Source organism: Cetorhinus maximus, chromosome 23 (assembly GCF_964194155.1).
Source record: "Cetorhinus maximus chromosome 23, sCetMax3.hap1.1, whole genome shotgun sequence".
Taxonomy (NCBI): Eukaryota; Metazoa; Chordata; class Chondrichthyes; order Lamniformes; family Cetorhinidae; genus Cetorhinus; species Cetorhinus maximus.
The window spans coordinates 27,487,354-27,506,377 of record NC_135901.1 but is presented as its reverse complement, the minus strand read 5'-3'; the positions used below and the strand labels follow the sequence as shown (position 1 = coordinate 27,506,377).

General features: G+C 44.9%; 3 protein-coding genes across 3 annotated transcripts in view; 1 reads left to right on the top strand and 2 right to left on the bottom strand.

Moving 5' to 3' along the window:
• LOC144697932 (uncharacterized) overlaps window positions 1–19,024 on the bottom strand; it is a 273,791-nt gene that overhangs the window by 56,688 nt on the left and 198,079 nt on the right. Inside the window, exons 2-4 of the mRNA XM_078569892.1 lie at window positions 9,080–11,616; window positions 7,789–7,954; window positions 1,949–2,040 (exon numbers count right to left, since the gene is read on the bottom strand). Of these exons, the coding sequence (XP_078426018.1) occupies window positions 1,949–2,040; window positions 7,789–7,954; window positions 9,080–10,860 (2,039 nt within the window). The 5' untranslated portion in view covers window positions 10,861–11,616. The remainder of the gene's footprint in view (window positions 1–1,948; window positions 2,041–7,788; window positions 7,955–9,079; window positions 11,617–19,024) is intronic.
• The window catches only part of LOC144697160 (uncharacterized), a 176,133-nt gene that overhangs the window by 6,842 nt on the left and 150,267 nt on the right, over window positions 1–19,024 (top strand). The window lies entirely within an intron of this gene.
• LOC144697248 (uncharacterized) overlaps window positions 1–19,024 on the bottom strand; it is a 420,900-nt gene that overhangs the window by 377,848 nt on the left and 24,028 nt on the right. The gene's annotated exons all lie outside the window — the stretch shown is intronic.

Here is a 19,024-nt window from a genome sequence, read left to right as displayed (position 1 = left end):
TGAATTTTAAAAGTAAATTTGATTACCCAGGCCTACGTACAGTTTCCTACATTACAACTGTGACTATACTTCAAATGTTCTTTGTTGACTGTAAAACATTTTAGGAGGTCCTGTGGTCATGAGAGGTGCTATAGAAATGCAATTTATTTATAATTGTCCGCATACTTGGATATTTAAACTCAGCCCCTTCATCAAAGTCATTGATAAAGATGAGCTTTAATTTTGTGTAATAACCATGTCTTTGATGCCATTTTGAATACTCTGTGAAAATCAAAACACAGTTATATCCTGAATTATTTGTATGAAAACACAGCGAATTGTTGTGATGTGGAATGCACTGCCTGAAAATGGTGCGAGGAGCAGATTTGAATCTATCTTTGAAAAGGGAACAGGATAGATCCTTGAAAGAAAAATAAAACTATAGGACAATAGGATGAATTGGATAGCTCTTTCAAAGAGCCAGCATGGGCAAGATGGGCCAAATAGCCTCCTTCTGTGTTCTATGAGCCTCGTGTGCAGTTAAAGTGAGTGGTAATGACCTGGAACCCACTTCCTATGAATGTGGTAGAAGCAGAGATGATGGAATGTTTTTGAAACGAGATTGGATGGGCACTTGAGAGAAATAAACCTCCAGGGATACGGGGATAGAACAGGGCAATGGGATTGACTGGTTTGCTCTACAGGGAGCCGGCATGAACTCAATGGGCTGAATGGCCCCATTCCCTACCCTAATGACTCTGTGATCTACAGAGAGAAATTTCAGTTACTCCATTAACTAAACCCCTCATTCCTGGTGCCATTCTCATAAATCCTCTCTCCAGTCTCTCTAAGAACTTCACATCTTTCTTAAAGTGTGGGGCCCAGATATCGGGTTCCAATCTAGAGGGAAAGATAGATTTGAAAAGCAGGGAGGTTATGTTCAACTTGCTCCGAACCATGATTAGCCTACGCTGGGAGTACTGTCAACATTTGTGATCTCTTTTAGAAAGAGGAAATAGAGCCACTGGAGAAGGGGCAACAAAGATTCACAAGAATAATATCAGAACTGAGAGCATTTAACCCTTAGGAAAGGCTGGGCTGCTTGAATACATTTAAGGGGAAGTTAGATACACACATGAGGGAGAAAGGAATAGACAAATATGCTGATGGGGGTGGGGGAGATGAAGAGGGGTGGGTGATGTTTCATGTGGAGCTGAAGTACTGACATAGATCAACTGAGCTGACTGGCCTGGCCCTGTGCTGTAGACTCAATGGAACAGAGACAAATGTATTTCTTTTAGATCTACCTGCAGTGGTAGAAACTCGCTGGTGTCTCAGCCGGGTGCATGAATGGCTGAATCCCTTCCCAACCTCAGATCAGGTGAACAGTCTCTCCTCATTGTGAATTCAATGATCAGTTGCAGCCTCATCCATGAGTAATCAGACCCTGAGAATTTCCACTTGCTTTCAGCCATTTCTCACAAAAGCTACTTGGATTGTAAGCTTCTGTCTGAAATTTTACTTTCCTATAAATTTCAAACTTCAGTAACAGCTTTCTCTGTTACCATGTTCTAATCCTGACAGCCTTAGGGTGGAGTCAATCATTATATTGGAATAGATTTATTCACAGAGTGAAACATTACAGGTATATTCCTCCTGACTCCACACTATGTCAGTAAGTCTCTATTCATGTACACTCATGTAAATATCCAATCAATATCTACTTAACCTGAATAGAGACAGAGACAGTTAACACCCATAATCAGAATATCTAAAAAATCTCTAATTGGTGTGACTGCCATGGTGTCTCAGCAGCTCCGATGAACAAGTGAATCCCTTCCCACACACAGAGCAGGTGAATGGCCTCTCCCCAGTGTGAACTCGCTGGTGTGTCTGCAGGTGTACTGACTGAGTAAATCCCTTCCCACACTCAGAGCAGGTGAATGGCTTCTCCCCGGTGTGAACTTGCTTGTGTCTCTGCAAGTTGGATGAATCAGTGAATCCCTTCCCACATGCAGAGCAGCAGAATGGCTTCTCTCCATTGTGAACTCGCTGGTGTATCTGCAGCAGGGATGACTGAGTGAATCCCTTTCCACAGTCAGAGCAGGTGAACGGCCTCTCCCTGGAGTGAACTCGCTGGTGTTTCTGCAGTGTGGATGAATCAATGAATCCCTTCCCAAACACGGAGCAGGTGTATGGCCTCTCTGCGCTGTGAACTCGCTGGTGTAGCTTCAGGTTGGATGACTTAATATATCCCTTTCAACACACAAAGCAGGTGAACGGCCTCTCCCTGGTGTGTATGCGTCGATGAGTTTCCAGATCTGACGGGGCTTTGAATCCTGTCCCACGGTCCCCATATTTCCACCGTTTCTCCATGGTGGGTGCCCTTGTGACTATTGAGGTTTGAATATCAGTCAAAGCCTCGTCCACACACAGAACATGTGTACAGTCTCTCCCTGCTGTGAATGGTGCAATTTATTTTGGGCTGTGTAACTGATTAAAGCTCTTTCCGCAGTTAGTGCGCTGGAACCCACTCACTCAGATGTCTGCATCTCGATGCTTTTCAAGTCACACTGATGTTTAAATTCTTTTGATGTGGACAGAACAGGGAAACATTTCTCCTTCTATATTCAAAGACCAATGATATTCAGGTCTTGATGAATTGAGTGACTTGTCAGATTCTGATGTGATGTTTGGTTTGAGATTTCTGTCTGTAAATTCCCCTCTTCTAATATCCTGTAAAAGGAGTTTACAAAATTCAGTGTAGGGTAGAAATTCAGAACAGACAATTTGAGTTTTCTGGAACATTATTTTCTTTCTCATTCCCCAGAAGTTGTAAATCTCCATCCCACACACTCTCCCTCTGTTCTCACTCTGTGTACCTGATATTCACCCTCCCAATTGTCCTGAAGGTGCCGGTTTATGCTGATCGACAGATCCATGCTCAGCACTTGCTGTCCTGCACACAGGGACCCTAAAATCTTCATGCAGGCTGCTCGCCATATATCTGTCTATATTACTGGACTAAAATTGTGTGCAATATTCAATAATGTCAGACTTATTAGAGATATGGTGGTGTGGGGAGTGAGGGAGAATTTTATTCAGGGAGCAAGTGGACATGACCGACAACAACACGAGACCTAGAAATTCAGAACAGACAATTCTAGTTGCTTTGTGACTTGAAATATAGAATATATATATATGTGTGTGTGTACATATATATATGTGAGTGTGTATGTATATATATATATGTGTGTGTGTGTATATATATATATATATATGAGTGTGTGTGTATATATATATATATATATGTGTGTATGTGCGCATATATATACATATGTTACATCGCTACAGTGCTATGGGACGAGTAAAATTATCTCATGAAGTTTATGACAGACCCAGAAATAATTTGGGCTCCGCGACCTCGTCTGGTCGAACAGGGATTGACCAATGGAGAGAGAAGAGAGACCGCAGGCCAGGCGCGCGGACACGGGAGCCCCGCCCCCAACCATTGTTCCCCCTCCCCCTCCTCGAGCCAAGGTTTCCAGGCAACCGGCTGACGGCTGCGGCGAGAGAGAGAAGATCCTCCGAGAACTCGGGAGAGCCCGCCCTTCCCATCATGCTGAGGGATTGACCAATGGGAAGAGTTGGAGGACCGGAAGGACTCTGGTCCTCCAGCCAATCAGAGAGCCGGCTTCGTGTGAATGAAGATTGAGCTTCACACAGAGCAAAACTTCCACAAAAGCTGGTGAAGTACATTTATTTTATCCTGGACAGCAAATAGTGTTTTTTCCTACCACTACAGGTAGATCTAAAATGAATACATTTGTCTCTGTTCCATTGAGTCTACTGCACAGGGCCAGGCCAGTCGGCTCAATTGGTCTACGTCAGTATTTATGCTCCACATGAGCCTCCACAAATCCCTCTTCATCTCCCCCCATCAGCATATCCTTCTATTCCCTTCTCCCTCATGTATGTATCTAGCTTCCCCTAAAAAGTATTCATGCTCTTCACCTCAACCTGTGGTAGCGAGTCCCACATTCTCACCACTCGCTGGGTAAAGAGGTTTCCCATGAAATCCCGATTGGATTATCGAACCCCTTCATCATCTTAAAGACTTCCATCAGGTCACCCTTCAGTCTTCTCTTTTCTAGAGAAAAGCAGCCCCAGCCTTTCCTGAGGGTTAAATGCTCTCATTTCTGGTACTATTCTTGTGAATCTTTGTTGCCCCTTCTCCAGTGCCTCTATTTCCTTTTTCTAAATGGAGATCACAGATGTTGACAGTACTCCCAGTGTAGTCTAACCATGGTTCAAAAAAAGTTGAACATAACCTCCCTGCTTTTCAATTCTATCCCTCGAGAATGGAACCCCATATCTGGGCCCCACACTTTAGGAAAGATGTGAAGTTCTAACGAGGGTGTAGAGGAGATTTACGAGAATGGCACCAGGGATGAGGGACTTCAGTTAGTTGGAGAGACTGGAGCAGCTGAATTTGTTCTTTTTAGATCACAGAGTCATTAGAGTAGAGGAGTCCATTCAGCCCATCGTGTTCATGACGGCTCACTGCAGAGCAAACCAGTTAGTCCCATGGCCTCGTTCTATCCCTGTCCCCCTGAAAATTTATTTCCCTCAAGTGCCAATCCAATTTCCTTTCGAAACCGTTCACTGTCTGTGCTTCCACCCACCTCGCAGACAGCGAATTCCCGGTCATCACCACTCACTGTGTAAAAACGTTCCTCCTCAAATCCCCCCCATATCTTTACATTTTCATTCTTTCATAGGGTGTGGGTGTCATTGGCTGGGCCAGCATTTATTGCCCATCCCCAATTGCCCTTGAGAAGGTGGTGGTGAACTGCTTTCTTGAACCGCTGCAGTCCATGTGGTGTAGGTACGCCCACAGTGCTGTTGGGGAGGAATTCCAGGATTTGACCCAGCGACAGTGAGGATATACCCATAGTGATGTAGATATATCTGCTGTACAAAACTTTAAATCTGTGTCCGCCTCATCCTTGTACCATCAGTGAATGGGAACAGCTTTTCTTTGTCCACCTTATCTAAACCTGTCATAATCTTGTACACCTCTATCAAATCTCCCCTCAACTTCCTTTGCTCCAAGGAGAACAACCCCAGCTTCTCCAACCTAACCTTGTGGTTAAAATCCCTCATCCCTGGAACCATTCTGGTAAACCTTCTCTCCACCCTCTCAGGGACCCTCACATCCTTCCTAAAGTGTGGTGACCAGAACTGGACTCAATACTCTAGTTGTGGCCTAACCAGAGCTTTATAAATGTTCAGCAAAACTTCCCTGCTTTTGTTCTCAATCCCTCTATTTCTAAAGCTCAAGGTCCCATTTGCTTTGCTAATTCCTCTCTCACTCTGTCCTGCCACCTTCAATGACCTCTGCACATGAACCCCCTGCTCACTCTTTAGAACTGTTCTATTTACATCTATATTTCCTCTCCCTATCCCCACTGCTAAATCACATCGCCTCAGTCTTCTCTGTATTAAATTCCTTCTGCCACTTCAGAGAATGTTAAGGGGAGATATAGGTGTTAAACTAAACATTCAGAGAAGAGGAGGCACTGCTTCATTTAATATGTGATGATCCCCTACCTTTCAATGTATACGAGGCTCATAGAGCATAGAAGGAGGCCATTCGGCCCATCATGCTGGCTGCTGCGAATATCTAAGTTCATAATTCATGCGGTTTCAAAAATAACTTTTAGTTTGGGGATTGAAATGTAGCTCGATGGAAACTCTGGGTTGAGAAACTGTTGAAAACAACTCTGATGGAAATCCAAATCAAAGAAGCCTGGGCTAATTACAGTTAAAATGTGATCTTTGTTTATTCAGTAAGGTCAGTGTCAATAGTGAGAACACTTAAACAATGGATGATCCATTGTGGATTTTTCTTTTTATTTTCTCACTGAAGGCAGTTTCAGTCAGCAGCCTGCGGGCAGCTTGGTCAGTCAGCAGGAAGTGTGGGACCAGGAGCTGTGAACCAGCTGTGGGACGAGAAGCCAAGAGGGTCATTAGGAATCAGCGTGTTCCTCATGTTTAAATCCCTCAGCAAGAAGGTCGTGAAACTTCCGCTTGAACTGAGAAGTCCACAGCTTTGAGGCCTTAAAGGAAAGTTGCAGTGTTTCTTAGCCTAAAGCCGATGGAAGAACCCCCATAAAGTCTTGGAGCTTGGAGAATAGCTGGGATATTGAGGAGAATTAAAGTGAATTCTGGAGAGCTTTGACATCCCTTTGGGATGGTCCCAGGAACAGAAACGAATGAACCTTCAAGATATTGTAAATATAAGTTCTCTTATGGAGAAGTTAAAAAGTAGAACTGGGTTTAAAGCATAAATCTTTATAATCTATAATGTTAAGTTCGTAGTGCTGGTTTTTAATATTCTTTTGTTTTATATATACAGTAAATTTTGGTTTTGTTTGTAAATGTGGTGTAATTCTTTCAGTTATCACTGGGTGTTTGAATTTCTCTTTAAACGTTAACGGTCTTTACCGGGATTGTAACAATTGGCACAAACAATATTTCAAAACAAACCAAAGAGGACAAAATATGATTTTCCTTATTTTGCACAAAGAATTATTACATTTTAAGACATCCCTCTTCTAGGATCCCCAGTAATTTCTCAGCTCGAGCACTTCTTTTTATGAAACAATCCAATAATTGATGACTAGAAATGGAACTAATTGTAGTCCCTTCCAAAGCAGGAGGGCTATCGCCCAGCACAGAGGGTAATTTAGGATTTCTCCTGTAGACCAATCGAAATGGACTTTTCCCTCCAACCATCTGGAGTGAATTCTTTACATGAATCATCCATGTCAGTGCAGTTGTCAACTTGCAGTTTGACTGATCAGCTAAGATTTTCTGCAGCATTTCATCGATCACAGCGTGATTCCTTTCACAGAGTCCATTGCTGAAAGGATTTTCAGCTGCAGTGTTCATGACCATAATGTTCATGTTTTCACACACGTCTCTAAACTCGTCATTAGCAAATTTCCCCTCCATTATCCTTCAGAAACTCAGCTGGTGACGCAGGTCCAGTCCCTATCCATTTCTCCATGACTTGGTCGATAATCTCCCTTTTGCCCTTGCCGTGTATTATTGGAGAAACACTAAATCGGTTAACATGTCTATAAAGTGTAGAATGAAAATATTTCTGTCTTTGTCGCATCCCTTTAGATCCATGGCAACTACCTGGTTAAAGTCACGTGCCAAGGGAAGGTTTACAATAGGATGTGACAGCATCCTCCCATACTTTTTACACATTTCACACTTTGCTCTAATCTCCTCTATGAGCCTCGTATACTCTTCACCAACCACCCCTGCATCTTTTAGCAGGATTTGTTATCTTTGACAGGAAGAGTGAGCAAATTGTCTGTTTAGTTTTAAAATAATTTGTTTTTTTTCTCTCTGATTCTTATCATTGATGCCATTAATCCTTCTCAAACACACTGATTAGAAACATCAGGTATTGTTAAGGGGAGACGACTATGTCCTGATTGAGTAAACTGCAGATCCACTGACTTTCCAAAACAGTTGCCTTATCTTGCTTCATGTCCAGTTGCATTTGTGCCTTTTTTGTGGAAGGATTACTCAACAGTAAGGGTATCACACTAGAGAGTACACCAGTCCTGATAAAGTGGCTGACTCCAGCTATTTTGCAAAAATCCCCACTCTTTTTAGTGACGTCAATGTGTTCACATCACCAAAGACAAGACAAACTTTCATACTCCTTATGTCAATCCTCATTATGAGGTGAATCTGGATAACATTTTCACCAACTGATCCACATACTGTCGAGGTGCAGCCACTGTCTAACACAGCACAGTTGAATGAGTCTGTGATGAACACAATCATCACTGGACCAAAGCTCCTCGTGACTAGTACAATTCCTTCAGAGTGATCATCATCATTATCTTCAGCCTCAAAATTCTCTGTATCATGTGTCACTTCGAAGACCCTGATTTTCCACTTTGGGCAGTTCATCACATAATGATATTTTGAGTCTGACTTGAAACACCTGTTAATTGTTCCTTGGTCATTCCTGGGGTTCATTCACCTATTAGTGCTGTTCCAATCCTGTCTCTTGTTGTGATATCCAGATCTGCTAAAGATGTTTGTTTTCACCCTCATTCGAAACCTGTCAAAGTCCATCTATGCTTCATAGGCATCCAATAGATCATCTTTCTTGTAAATCTCGTCAATGAACCCGAATAGAAGATCCAAACCTTCTTCAGTATCCAATTGACGGGCATCCAGCTCACTAAATACTTTGCTTCTGATTTTACTTTTGTTGGGAAGTGACAATGCCAAGATCAGACCTTGTTTCCTCCTTGGTAGGGACGTAACCCGTGTCCACATCTCCACTTCATTCTTCCACTGGTCGTGTGGCTCAGACTCCGAGAGCATTGGCGGGTAATCAGACCCTGACAATTTCCATAATATAAAAGCAAATTACTGCAGATGCTGGAAATCTGACACAAAAACAGAAAGGGTTGGAAAAGCTCAGCATGTCTAGCAGCATCTGTGGAGAGAGAAACAGAGTTAACGTTTCGAGTCCGTATGATCCTTCTTCAGAGCAATTCCCTGACAATTTCCACTTGTTTTCAGCCATTTCTCACAAAAGCTACTCGGATTGTCAGCTTCTGTCTGAAATTTTATTTTCCTTTAGTTTCCAACCTCCAACATTAGACAAGCATTCTCTGTTACCATGTTATAATCCTGACAGCCTGATGGTGAAGGAAGAAACTGGAGCCAGTCTTTGCTTGGTGTAGATTTATTCACAGTGTGAAACATTACAGGTATATACCTCCTGAATACACCCGACTATGTTTTAGTAGTGTCTCTTTATATGTGCTCAAGTAACCATCCAATAAATGTCCTGCACCTGTACATATTTTACCTCAATTGACACAATTAACTCTCACAGTCCGAGCAGGCACCCTCGCCTTTGAATCAGAGGGTTGTGGGTTCATGTCCCACTCCCGGGAACCAAGAACTGTGATTGTACTCGAAAGAGTTGCAATCTATCACTGTTGATAACTCGAAAGAATTAACCGAGTGAATCCCTTCCTACACTCAGAGCAGGCAAACGGTCTCACCCCGGTGTGACCCTGTTGATGTGTCAGCAGGTAGGATGAAAGAGCGAATCCCTTCCCACACATGGAGCAAATGAAGGGCCTCTCTCCAGTGTGAACTTGCCGGTGTGTCTGCAGATGGGACGACCGAGTGAATCCTTCCCACATCGAGAGCGGGTGAATGATCTTTTCCAATGTGAACTTGTTGGTGTGTCAGCAGATGGGATAACTGAGTGAATCCCTTCCCACATACAGAGCAGGTGAACGGCCTCTCCCCGGTGTGAACTACCTGGTGTGCGACTAGATGGGATGACTGAGTGAATCCCTTCCCACACTCAGAGCAGGTGAACGGCCTCTCCCTGATGTGAACGACCTGGTGTGCCACTAGGTGGGATGACTGAGTGAATCCTTTCCCACACTCAGAGCAGGTGAACGGCCTCTCCCCGGTGTGAACTACCTGGTGTGCCACTAGGTGGGATGACTGAGTGAATCCCTTCCCACACTCAGAGCAGCTGAACGGCCTTTCCCCGGTGTGAACTACCTGGTGTGCCACTAGGTGGGATGACTGAGTGAATCCCTTCCCACACACAGAACAGGTGAAAGGCTTCTCCCTGGTGTGAGTTACCTGGTGTGCCACTAGGTGTGTAGACTGAGTGAATGCCTTCCCGCACACAGAACAAGAGAATGGCCTCTCCTTGGTGTGAGCGACCTGGTGTGACACTAGGTGCGCAGACTGAGTGAATCCCTTCCCACACTCAGAGCAGGTGAAAGGCCTCTCCTCTGTGTGAACTACCTGGTGTGCCATTAGGTGGGATGACTGAGTGAATGCCTTCCCACACTCAGAGCAGGCGAAAGGCCTCTCCCTGGTGTGAACTACCTGGTGTGCCACTAGGTGGGATGAATGAGTGAATCCCTTCCCACACTCGGAGCAGGTGAATGGCTTCTCCCTGCTGTGAACTATCTGGTGTGCCACTAGGTGGGATGAGTGAGTGAATCCCTTTCCACACTCAGAACAGATGAATGGCTTCTCCCTGGTGTGAACTATCTGGTGTGCCACTAGGTGGGATGACTGAGTGAATCCCTTCCCACAAACAGAGCAGGTGAACGGCCTCTCCTCAGTGTGAACTACCTGGTGTGCCACTAGGTGCGCAGACTGAGTGAATCCCTTTCCACACTCAGTGCAGGTGAACGACCTCTCCCGGGTGTGAACTGCCTGGTGTGCCACTAGGTGGGATGACTGAGTGAATCCCTTTCCACACACAGCGCAGGAGAAGGGCCTCTCCCTGGTGTGAGCAACTTGGTGTGTCACTAGGTGGGATGACTGAGTGAATCCCTTCCCACACACAGAGCAGGTGAACAGCCTCTCTCCAGTGTGAACTACCTGGTGTGCCAATAGGTGGGATGAATGAGTGAATCCTTTCCCACACACAGAGCAGGTGAGCAGCCTCTCCCTGGTGTGAGCTATCTGGTGTGCCAGTAAGTGTAATGGCTTACTAAATCCTTTCCCACACACAGAGCAGGTGAGCGGCCTCTCCCTGCTGTGAGCGACCTGGTGTGCCACTAGGTGTGAGGAATGAGTGAATCCCTTCCCACACATAGAGCAGGTGAGTGGCCTCTCCCTGGTGTGAGTGATCTGGTGTGCCACTAGGTGTGAGGAATGACTGAATCCCTTCCCACACACAGGGCAGGTGAATGGCCTCTCCCCGGTGTGAATGTGTTGATGAGTTTCCAGCACAGATGTGGTTTGGAATCCCTTCCCACCGTCCCCACATTTCCACAGTTTCTCCATGGTGTGCGTGCCCTTGTGTATCTCAATGTCTGTTGATCAATTGGTGCCTTGTCCACACACTGAACACATGTGTGGTGTCTCCCCTTTGTGAATGGTGATGTTTTTTCAGTCTGTGTAACTTGTTAATGCTCTTTCCACAGTCAGTGCACTGGAAACACTCTCACTCGGGTGTGTGTGTCTCGGTGCTTTTCCAATCACACTGATGTTTGAAACATTTTGAAGCAGACAGAACAGACAAACATTTCTCCTTCTAGATTGAAAGGCCGATGAAATTCAGGTCCTGATGAATCGAGTGACTCTGGCGGATGCTAACGTGAATTTGGTTTGAGAATTTCTAGCACAGACGGGTTCCGGAATCCCTTCCCACAGTCCCCACATTTCTATGCTTTCTCCATGGTATGGGTGTCTTTATGTCTCTCTGTGTTTGATAATCAGTTGAAGCCTCATACATGCACAGAACACATGTACAGTCTCTCCCCGCTGTGAATGGTGTGATGTTTTTTTCAGGCTGTGTAACTGGTTCAAACTCTTTCCACAGTCAGTGCACTGGAACACACTCACTCGGGTGTGTGTGTCTTGGTGCTTTTCCAATCACACCAATGTTTAGAATCTTTCCCCACAGACAGAACAGACAAACGTTTCTCCACATTCAAATGTCAATTGTGTTCAGGTCCTGATGAATTGAATGACACTGTGAGATCTTGATGTGATTTTTGGTTTGAGATTTCTGTCTGCAATTCCTCCTCCTCTAATATCCTGCAAAAGGGGTTTACAAAAGTCATCACTGTCAGTACAGGATGGAAATTCAGAATAGACAATTCTAGTTTCTATGAAACATTCTTTCCTCTCTCGCTCCCCAAAACCTGTACATCTCTGTCCCACTCACTCTCCCTCCAATCTCACTCTGCTGTACCTAATTTACAACCTCCCAATTCTCCTGAAGGTGCAAATTCATCCTGATTGACAGATCCATGTTCAGCACTGTCAGTCCAGCAAACAGAGCTGTGAGCCATAAGCATGAACACATTATAGGAGTACAAATGTTGTAATATAATATTATATGATATGTATTGCATGATTAGAGGTATGGGGGGATGCAAGAAAGAAATGTATTTAGGAGTCAGTGATCATGACCTGGAATTCAATGAGTCTGAGGATGGTGGAACTGAAGATGATCATTGTGCTCAGCATGAAATTCGACGGACACTTGATGGAAATATACTTGCAGGGGAACAGGGATATTGAAGGGGAATGGGACTGAATGGATTCTTCTACAGAGAGTCAGCATGGACTTGAGTTGCCGAATGAACTCCTTCTGTGCCGTAATGACCCTATGACTGGAAATCTTTACACAGCTACAGTCCTACATTACAAGACTGGAAAGGATAATACATGAATTTAATTACAGGACTACAAATAATATATCTAAACTGTTCCCTGTCACAACATTAGACATATCTCTGTCCTATATTAATTTACTGTCCCATTAAATGTCAGTCATCTCCTGGGGAAACCACCCTTTTAATTGTAAACATTAGGAAAGGGACCATCCTTTTAGCCAGACAAATAAATGTGTCAAGCTGAGGGAGCAAAGGATGTCAATGTCTTTAAGAGAGAGAGACCTGGGCCAACCTTTCCAGAGTCTGCAACCTCCCTGGATTCACTTCCTTTCCCTTCAGTTCCTGCAAGTCAACAATTTCCCCCCAGAATGAGAAAAGAAATGGAAAGGGGGAGAAAAGAAAGTGTTTTACTCACAGATGTTGGACACAGATGGAAGTTTTAGTCTGTGCGCAGCTCAATCTTCAGTCACACAACGCACGCGCTCTGATTGGCTGGAGGACCAGAGTCCTTCCGGTCTTCCAATTCTCCTCATTGGTCACTTCCTCAGTATGAAGGGAAGGGGTGGGCTCTCCCCCGCACATGCGCAGCTTCCCCTCTCCCGAGTTCACCGAGCGTCTTCTCGCTCTGGCCGGAGCCGTTAGCCGGTTGCCTGGAAACCTTGGCTCGAGGAGGCGGAGGCAGGGAGCGGGAATAATGGGTGGGAGCGGGGCTCCCGTGTCCGCGCGCCTCCCGTCCGCGCGCCTCCCGTGTCCGCGCGCCGGGCCTGCGGACTGGAACCCGAGGACGTCACCGCGGAGCAGAGTGATTCCTATTGGCTGATTCAGGCAGGGTTCCATTTTGGACGTCACAATGCGGAATTTGGACAATGAGCTTCAGGCTAAAACTTTCTCGTGTGTCCAACATCTGTGAGTAAAACACTTTCTTTTCTCCCCCTTTCCATTTCTTTTCTCATTCTTGGGGCAAATTGTTGACTTGCAGGAACTGAATTCAGCTGTTCTGATTTTCTATAATGGACTGACAGTGATGACTTTTGTAAACTCCTTTTACAGAATATTAGAAGTGGAGGATTTGCAGACAGAAATCTCAAATCAAACGTCACATCAAGATCTGACTGAGTCACTCAATTCATCAGGAGCTGAATATCAATGGCCTTTAAATCTAGAGAAATGTTTGTCTGTTCTGTCTGCTTCAGACGGTTTTGAAATCAGTGTTATCGGAAATGCACTGAGACAGACACATCTGAGTGAGTGTGTTCCAGTGCACTGACTGCGGAAAGAGCTTTGACCAGTTACGCAGCCTGATAAAACATCACGGGAGGGACTGTACACATGCTGTGTGTGTGGACTGCTCAGTTGATCATTGAATCTGGGGTGACCTAAAGACACCCACACAATGGAGAAACTGTGGAAATGTGGGGACTGTGGGAAGGGATTCATATCCCCATCAAAGCTGGAAATTCATCGACGCAGCCACACTGGAGAGAGGCCATTCACCTGCTCCATGTGTGGGAAGGGATTCACTCATTCATCCCACCTGATGAGACACCAGCGAGTTCACACCGGGGAGAGACCATTCACCTGCTCTGATTTTGGGAAGAGATTCACCAACGCGTTCACACCAGGGAGAGTCTGTTCATCTGCACCATGTGTGGGAAACGATTCACTCAGTCATCCAGCCTGATGAGACACCATGTCACTCACACCGATGAGAGACCCTTCAAATGTTCTGACTGTGGGAATAGCTTCAAAAGCTCTCGGGAACTGATGTTTCACCAGTGTTTTCACACTGAGGAGAGACTGTTCAGCTGCTTTCACTGCATAAAGAGAATTAGAAATTCATCCAACCTGCAGGAACACCAGAGACTGTACACCAGAGGGAGGCCATTCACCTGCTCTGAGTGTGGGAAAGGATTCATTCAGTTGTCCAAACTGCAGATGCACCAGCGAGTTCACACTGGGGAGAGGAGGCCATTCACCTGCTCCAGTGTGGGAAGAGATTTGCTTATTTATCCGGCCTGCTGAGATACCAGCGAGCTCACACTGGGGAGAGGCCATTCACCTGCTCCAGTGTGGGAAGGGATTTGCTTATTTATCCAGCTTGCTGAGATACCAGCGAGCTCACAGTGAGGAGAGGCTATTTATCTGCTCGGAGCATAGGTAGGTATTCACACGATCGTCCCACCAGTTGACACATCAGCGAATTCACACTAAGGACACCCGCACTATGGAGAAACTGTGGAAATGTGGGGACTGTGAGAAGGGATTCAAATCCCCATCAAAGCTGGAAATTCATCAACATAGCCACACTGGAGATAGGCCGTTCACCTGCTACATGTGTGGGAAGGGATTCACTCATTCAGCTCATCTGTGGATACATCAGCGAGTGCACACTGGGGAGAGGCTGTTAACCTGCACCGTGTGGGGGCAGCAATTCCCTCAGTCATCCAAATTGCTGACACACCATGTCACTCACATCAATGAGAGACTGTATCTGGGCCCCACACTTTGGGAAAGATGTAAAGTTTTTTGAGCGTGTGCAGAGGAGATTTACGACAATGGCACCAGGAATGAAGGACTTCAGTTAGTTGGAGAGACTGGAACAGCTAACTTTTCTGTCTTTGGATCATGGAATCATTAAGATATATAAGGAGACTATTCAGCCCATCAATTCCATACTAGTTCTCTGTAGAGCAATCCAGTCAGTCCCATTCCCCCCATTCTATCACTGAATCACTGAAAGTTTATTTCCCTCAAGTGTCCATCCAACTGTCTTTTGAAATTGTTCATCATCTCTGCTTCCCACCCTGCCCCTCATAGACAGCTAGTTCCAGGTCATTAGCATTGGCTGTGTAAAAATATTCCTCCTCACATCCCCCCTGCATCTCTTGCACAAAGCCTTAAATCTGTGTCCCCCTTGTCCTAGTACCATCAGCGAATGGGAACAGCTTTTCTTTGTCCACCTTATCTAAACCTGTCATAATCTTGTACACCTCTTTCAAATCTCCCCTCAACCTCCCGGAATCAAGGAAAACAACCCCAGTCTGACATCTAAAATAAAGAACAAACAATCTGTTAATGCCTGAAATCAATTGGGAATGTTTGATTTCTGTTTTAAAGATATGATGAATATATTGTATTGGTCAGGAAAGGAATTGGAGTAACTCACCCGGGTGATCAGTGGAATGTATCAATCTGGTATCCACCTACATTCTAGTGAAAGCCAGGGAGGTGTAGATGAGATGAATAAGTTGATAGATTTCTCTGGGAGATATTTACATCCTCACCTATGAATTTTATTTGAAAGAAAACCACATTTGATAGTCTGGACACCACCTGAAATATCAGGATGATAACAGGGGGAGATAAGCAAAGACAGACACTCACTTTGATCTTTTGATAAGCGCAACTGAAAGTTCAGAATATGTGGCCTGACATTGGGATACCGGTGTGAGTGTGCAGATGTGATTTGTTACATGTGAAGACAATAGGACGCGTAAATTCATTGTGAAGTGGACTAAGGAATGGGTCCCAAACATACACAGCTACTTGACAAACAACATGACATGAAATGGTTGTGACCAAGAGAATGAGACAATATTTTGACATCATCAAAGCATTGACACATACTCCAGAGAGAAACTGACTGTAAAACAATCAGTATAGAATTAAACACACTGGTCATGGTCAAAAAGTGACTAAAATTGAACGAACAGAGATAAACATTTGGATTGGGTCAATTAAGGGCTTGGGAGAAATAAATACTGAGTGAGAACTGTCCACAAGTTGGACAGGGGTAAGGAGAGAGCTGGAGAATCGTTTACATCCATGCTTGATCTGTTGCCTGAAGCATATGTCCTTATGTACCAGTAACCTAGAACTCAGTGCTCCCTCAGGAGAAGAAAAAATTGAGTAGATGTTATCTCAGGCAGGGCCAGAACAGAGCTGGAAAATAATGGAGTGAAATTGAGTGAGGGGTCGGAGAGAGAGTTCTCCTCCTCCTTAAGGTGTGGACTGTAAGAATCCTGGGGGACCCCCTTCTTCGGGTTTTCTTGCTAATTAGTGAACATTTAATTAAAATCTATGACTGGCTGTGCATTTATTTTTAATTTGATTGTTACACTTCTCCTGGTTTTATTCCTGTTGTGATTAATCTCTGGGAGAGGATGGTTGACAGGTGACAGGATAGGAACTTGTGGTTTGGGTCTTCATTCACCAAAGGTTTTATTGATCCGAAAGGTGTAAAAGGGGCCAAACTTCAGCAGACTTCTGGCAGGGCTGAGAACAGATGACTTGTCATGTGGGAACAGGGAGATGACCAGCTCCCAGAGGACAGAGAAAACAAGAGTGCCTTGAATCCTAGACGACACCTGGGTGTCAAGGCCACCATGTTGTCACTGCTTGGCATGGGAATGCTGACTGCCTGTACCGGGGATGGAGCGTGGGAAGCCAATTGTTTGAGAGTTTGACGTGGCTTGGGCAGGTACAGATGGTTCAATGACAGGTTTTGTAATTGGTCTGGTTCAAATGTTAGCTCAGCAATGATTGGGTTAAATCAGTCTCCATCGACTTTGTGATGTAAAAAAGTATCAGAAGGGATTCCCCGAGCACAGAGATTTGTAGAGGTTTTACATATTGCATTGACTGGTGCCATGGCATCTGGGGCAGACCAGGGAGCATTTACATGGAGATGGTGCTTCTACCCAGAGTGTAATGGTAATGCTGCTGCACTTTGATACTACTGCTCAGACATGAGCATGTGTCAGGTCTTATTTATACTGAATAAAATCTAACCACTGTCATCAATAAGGGTTATCACTGTGAATCATTTCAGAGTTTGGAAAAGGGGATAAAGGGTTAATTGACTCCCTGAACCCCATTTCCTAACATCACTGTGTCAAAAATAAAATCTCATCTCCCCCTCTGGCTCCTTTGCCAATTACCTTAGAGGGACTCACTTTCTGTTAAAGAGCCTGCCAACCCCTCTCACCCACTTTCCGTAAAGTGCAGAAATCTGATCATGAAGAGTCCAGAAAAATCAAATAATTTTACTGATAATGAAATTGAACATGGTTAAAAAAACAAACAGAAAATTACTTGAGGATTAAAGACAACCAGTGTAAAAGGATGTGCACAATGTTCTGGATCCAAATGGTTTCTCTTCGGCTCCTCTGTACCCCGTTCCTGTGACTCCCCGCTTTGGATACAGGGGCACTGAACCCTGGAGGTTGAGTCACCATCAGCCCCGGTCACCCCCTCCTGCACCCCGATTGGTTGGAGGCCCATTTCCCAGTCAGTCCTCCAGCACCTTCCTGTCTCTCTATTAGTGCGACGCCCATTGCAGTTTCCCAACTGGGGCGCAGGCCCCGTTATTCTCAGCTAAATTCAGCCCTCAGCTCCATCGCCTGGCTGTCATTGACACCAGCAATAGAGACAGAAAGGCGCTGGAGGCTCAAATGGGAAGTCGAAGCTTGTGGCTCTGAACCAACATTTCAATATTTGTCAGTCAAACACTTGTTATTTATACTGGGGTTGTTATTATTAGATTTAGACACTGGAGGCAAAGGGTAACTTTCCGTTTCTAACTTTGTATTGCCTATCGTCTCAGCCGTGGCTCAGTGGGTAACACTCTCATCTCTAGGTCATGAGGCTGTGGGATCAAGTCCCACTCCCGGGACCTGACGACAAAAATCAAAGCCAACATTCCCAGTGCCAGCACTGAGGGAGTGCTGTACTGTCAGTGCAACCTTCTTTCGAATGAGATATTAAACTGCCAGCCCTGTCTGCCCTTTCTGGTGGATGTGAAAGATCCCATGGATGCTATTTCGAAGTAGAGCAGGGGAGTTATCCCCATTGTCCTGGTCAATATCCATCCCCCAATCAACATCACTAAAAACAGATCATCTGCTCATGATCACATTGCTGTTTGTGGGATCTTGCTGTGTGTAAATTGGCTGCCGCGTTTCCTACATTACAACAGTGACTACATTTCAAAAGTACTTCATTGGCTGTAAAGTGCTTTGGGACGTCCTGTGGTCGTGAAAGGTGCTATAGAAATGCAAGTCCTTGTTTAATTGTCAGCGAACTTGGAACATTACACTCGGTCCCTCAGAGAAATCATTCACAGAGATTGAGAGCTCATTTTGTGTATAAACCTCCTGTTTGACACCTTTCCAAACACTTTTTGAAAATCCAAACACATCACATCCAAGATGCGGAATATATTGTTTTAAAAATCACAGCGAGTTGTTGTGATTTGGAATTCACTGCCTGAAAATGCGCTGGAAGCAAATTCAACTGTATCCTTTAGAACGGAATGGGACAGATTCTTGAAAGGAAAAGAAAATTGCAGGGCGATGGGATTAATTGGACAGCTCTTTCAAAGAGCCAGCAGGAGCACGATGGGCCGAATGGCCTCCTTCTGTGCTCTATGGGCCTCGTCTGCATTTAAAGGGAGGGGCTCATCTTCAATTGTGGGTGACATATTAAAGAAAGCAGTGCCTTCTCTGTATGTTTAACGCTTAAATTTCCCCTGAACATTCTCTGAAGTGGCAGATGGAATTTCATACAGAGAAGTGGGAGGTGATGGGATTTGGCAGAGGGGATAGGGAGAGGAAATATAGATGGAAATAGAACAGTTCTAAAGAGTGAGCAGGGATAGAGGGACCTGGGGGTTCATGTGCAGAGATCATTGAAGCCGGCAGAGTGAGAGAGGAATTCGAAAAGCACATGGGATCTTGGGCTTCAGAAATAGAGGGACTGAGAACAAAAGCAGGGAAGTTTTGCTGAACCTTTATAAAACTCTGGTTAGGCCACAACTAGAGTAT